The 4,606-nt window shown below is 29.6% G+C and overlaps 1 protein-coding gene across 1 annotated transcript; it reads right to left on the minus strand.

The window, feature by feature from the left end:
* Positions 1 to 319: 319 nt before the first annotated feature.
* LOC126849475 (L-xylulose reductase) lies at positions 320 to 4,394 on the minus strand. The gene is made up of 4 exons (XM_050591339.1): positions 4,141 to 4,394; positions 2,828 to 3,257; positions 2,155 to 2,303; positions 320 to 1,398 (listed from the first exon to the last, which is right to left on the minus strand). Exons 1-4 carry the CDS (start codon positions 4,190 to 4,192, stop codon positions 1,298 to 1,300), a joined length of 732 nt encoding a protein of 243 aa, XP_050447296.1. The 5' UTR covers positions 4,193 to 4,394; the 3' UTR covers positions 320 to 1,297.
* Positions 4,395 to 4,606: the final 212 nt, after the last annotated feature.

Below are 4,606 nucleotides of genomic sequence, written 5' to 3' on the forward strand. Positions count from 1 at the left end.
ATTAAGATCGTTTCGTATGCAGCGCATGATATCTCCGCCATATACAAAGCAAGATGTCCCGAAAAGAATCGTATCCGCAAAAAAAAAAATTCGACATTTCTATGCTTCAGTTTTATTTGGAGAAGTCGTAATATCTTTTGATTTCAAGTAAAAATTATAAATGATTTTTATAAGTTTCACGTAAATGATTATCAATGAATCTGTTACAATTTTTGATAAAATCTTAGTGTTCTGAAAGGCGTGTGAAGAGTATAATACAAATTCCGTTATAAATCTGACGTAAAAGCATAAAATAATTATAAATTGAATCAAATCTTAGTTGCAATAGAAATTATTACATTTATTCATTCCTTGTAATTGATTAGGTTGACATTGAAGATTGTAGTACATTAATAAATTTGCTTATTCAAGCTGGAATAATTTCGTTGAAAAAATAGTTTATACAGAACATACTCGTAAATTACAAAAGTCACTTACCGCCTTCTATTTCTCTATTCAATTAAAATATATAATAAAGATGCCGTCAAAATTTAAATAATTAATTATATTACTGACTATTCTATTGAATTTTTCATCGAATTTGAAATCTGATGCTAAGTATGAGATGAAAGATACATATAACTTTTTCGGACACCCTGCAGATTTGAGACATGTCACTGTGGAAATAACACGATATCGAAAGGAAAATGTGACATATTCGATTTGTATTGTTTCCTTCAGCAGGCTATCTTAGTTTCTCCGCTGCGTTATGTTCACCATAGGAGTAAATTAGGAGCCGAAAGAAAAGCGTTCGCGTTATTTAGATCGAATGCAACTACGGCAGAGGAGAGCTCGCGAACTATACGTACATATGCGCTATATTTCGGCAGAATATTTTCGAAAATATACTCGCGAGACATCCGTGGCTAAATACGGATTCGTCTCGTTTGTTCGCAGCTTTCTCTGTCGATGTCTGTTTCGAACCTAGTTGAAGATGAAGAAAAGAGGAAATGAAGCATTTTTTAAATTAAATTGAAATGAATGAAAAAAAAAACACGTTTAGATTCTGTATCAACTGTTCTATCCAAGCCCCTTCAATAATCCTGTCAAATTTCATGTAAATTAAAGGCATAACTATATTAGATAATCCTTACCTTTTATTTATTTTATATAACGTTGTTATAAAAAGGATGTCACTACATTAATCTGAATCTAAATCCATAAATATAGAATTTTTGTAATAGAGATTCATGTATCCAAAATACGATTGAATATTCCTTTTTAAAAGACAAGATCTTGAATTTCTTTTTATGTTAAACTACACTAAGAAACCGCCGTCAACGAGCAAACAGATGCCGTTAATCATGGAACTTCGGTCGCTCAATAAGTATATAATAGGATCCACTACTTCGTCAATTTCTGCAACAATAATTTAGCATAATGTAAAATCAATAATTATTGATATATATAAAGCTATCTATGAATTTAAATGACAAGTAAAAATTATGTTATACGTATGAAAAATAAATAAGTTTCGTTTAGCTTTTATTTCAAGAATTAAATTCATATTTATACTTTATAGATATCGCAATTTTATAATAACATTTGTAAATTATTACCGTTATCAAAATTTCTACGAAAATCAATTCAAATTATCCCTTATCTTTGTCTGAAATGACACGTGTCAAACGCTAGCTGTCATAGTTACTGATTACCTATTTTCCTTATTATCAACGATCAGTCATGATATATATCAACATGTTATGTTTACACGAAAAATATTTATCTAGTCAATGGTATGATATTTATGTTTGACGTAATATACAGAAGTAAATGTTATCGTGAGGGTCACGAAGAGACAATCTATTTTTATTCGCAAAATGTGTACATTAACATTTTATTTTCATTGGTGAATCAATAGGTTTGTACGAATTCTAAATTAAAAATTATGAATTATAAATTGCAAAATCTAAATTTATAATTTTTATACTTAATTTATAATTTTTAAATTGTAAATTAATAAATTATTTATATACCAATTGTACTTCGTGAAATTATCTCTTATATTTTAACTTAATTAGAAAACTTCTAATTAAGTTAAAATAATTTAATAATTATATAATTAATCAATTATTTTTGATTAGCATTCATCATTTTAGAATACTTGTTACGTACCAGCAAATCGACCCAATGGAATTTTGCTAATCATGGCTTGTGCTTTCTGCGGATCGCTCCAACCCAATTTTCCCATTTCCGTCATCACAACTGTAGGACTGACGCAATTAACTCTTATATTATGCGGCCCTAGCTCAAGAGCCATTGTCCTAAAAGTATAGGCAAATATGAAGGTTAAAAACAAGGTATTATAAAAAAAAATATTTTTTGATTGCACAAATTAATATCAATCTTTTGCGGTAAAAATATCGAATTATTAATAGTTTATAGATTATAAGAAGCTGAAAATAAATATGTACATAAATTATGTGGATTGCTTTGAAGATAAAGATAAATAATAAAATCTTATTTTTGGTTTAATCTTAATTAAGATTCTGTTCAAGTGAATTTTACTTTAATAGAATTTTAAATAAGGACAAACTTTCACTGAACAAAAATTGACACTAAATTGATCATTGAAAATCGCGCTTCTAAATTTTTTATTACTTCATCAATGTACATTTGGCATTTCTGTATTTTTGCATCTCTTTATTTGTAGATTAGTTCGTACGTGAACTGTGAATATTTTTTATCTTATGTTTCGTCTCAATAACTTTCTGTATTAATAATTCTGAAGTGAATGTATTAGACTTTGAGTTTTTATTTTATGTATAACACAGCGATATTATTTTACTTTGACAACATGTCAAGAGCTCCTTTGGACGCGCAATAAACGGTGTGATCCTTCAATGCCGCCTGACCGGCCTGCGACGATATATTTACAATGCTGCCGCCGCTTTTGCGTTCGATCATGCTCTTGGCTACAACCTGGGACACGTTCAATACAGCCTTCACATTGATATCAAAAATCAAGTCGAATTCCTCCGATGTAGCGTTCAAAAATGGTGAAAGGCACGCGACACCGGCATTGTTGACCAATAGATCGATCGGCAAAATATTCTGAATGGCCTTCCGAGTTGCATCCCAATCGCGAAGATCGACGCAGACCGGATGTATTTTCGGATCGGCTGTCACCAAATTGTCCAAGTTCTTTTGCGTTTTCGAGAGAGCAAACACCTCTCCCTTGTACTTGGAGAGACGTAGGGCCAATTCTTTACCGATACCTACATTTAATAACAAAAATTGATCATGAAATATCTTTCTATTATATTTTATTATATTCATCGATAATTTAATAATTTTTTAAAATATTTTTCTATTAAAACTGTGCATTCTGAAAAAAAACGGGATAATCAATTTTCAAACTGATTTTATAACTTGAATTAAACTAAAAGATAAATTTATAAATCTGTCTGTCAATATCAATAAGAAGACAATCAATTTTTGTATTATTACATATATGAATATGTATATGTTGAAAAAATTTTGGTTATTTATCTTTTTGCGTCAAATGATCGGATATGATAATAAATTGAAAATTAAGACAAATGTTAACAAAAACATTTTTTTTAACGTTATACTTAGTTTTTTAAACGTTATACTTATTATCACAAAACATTTATATTCATAAAATTCAATTAATATACGCAAAAAATTGTTCAACTTTTGAAATAAACGAAATGTTTACTTGTATTGATTGTGGCTCATTTATAACATTTTTGTTCCGCTGAAAAATATGACAACTGTTTATGAGATTTTCTATCTTATAATCAATTGTATATAATCAATTTTTTCACCTATGTATATGTAATATATTTAAAGCGTAGTTCACAATTCTTTTTCATTAGTCAGTAGCATGCTAATTTACTAGTAACTAATAAAAGAAGCATCGTGTAATTAAAAATGCTAGTAAACAAGCATGTTTTTTTTCTTTCTCGAGTTAACATATTATCACGTGAAAATATTTCAACTTTATTAACTGCTAGCGCACTGACATACTAATAATTAGTAGCTAGTAAAAAAACATCGTATCACGCTTAAGAAGTGATCTTTAAATTTGAGAGAAAATATTTATCGGGAAATTTAAAACGATTAAAAGATATATACCTTGACCAGCGCCGGTCACGAGAATACGCTTTCCTTCGAAGCTGATGTTCATGGCTGATGGTCGTTCGATTACTGTATTAATAATAACAGAATGATATCACTAATGTAGTATCGCATATACGCTTATTTTCGTTGATCTCACACGCGATCTTTGACACGCTTGTTCTCCTCAGTGCTCTGTCTGGTAATATGCAAGTCCTAGTGTGCGCGAAATGGAGTGTTTGTTAGACATTTGATAAAGCTATCTACGCATATATACACGATATTAGTTTCGGTTATCTTCAAATTCTACCATTTCTTTTCGAGGTAAAGTCCTTATATATGTCGATGAGAAGCGGCATATTTGAAACATTACTGTGCGACTATACAACCAACTGATGCGAAATAAGCGATAAATAAAACACTCTGTATAATTGTGATGCAAAAAGCAGACAAGGAAATTGATAAACAAAATATGCTACTGAGA

Source organism: Cataglyphis hispanica, chromosome 5, assembly GCF_021464435.1.
Source record: "Cataglyphis hispanica isolate Lineage 1 chromosome 5, ULB_Chis1_1.0, whole genome shotgun sequence".
NCBI lineage: Eukaryota > Metazoa > Arthropoda > Insecta > Hymenoptera > Formicidae > Cataglyphis > Cataglyphis hispanica.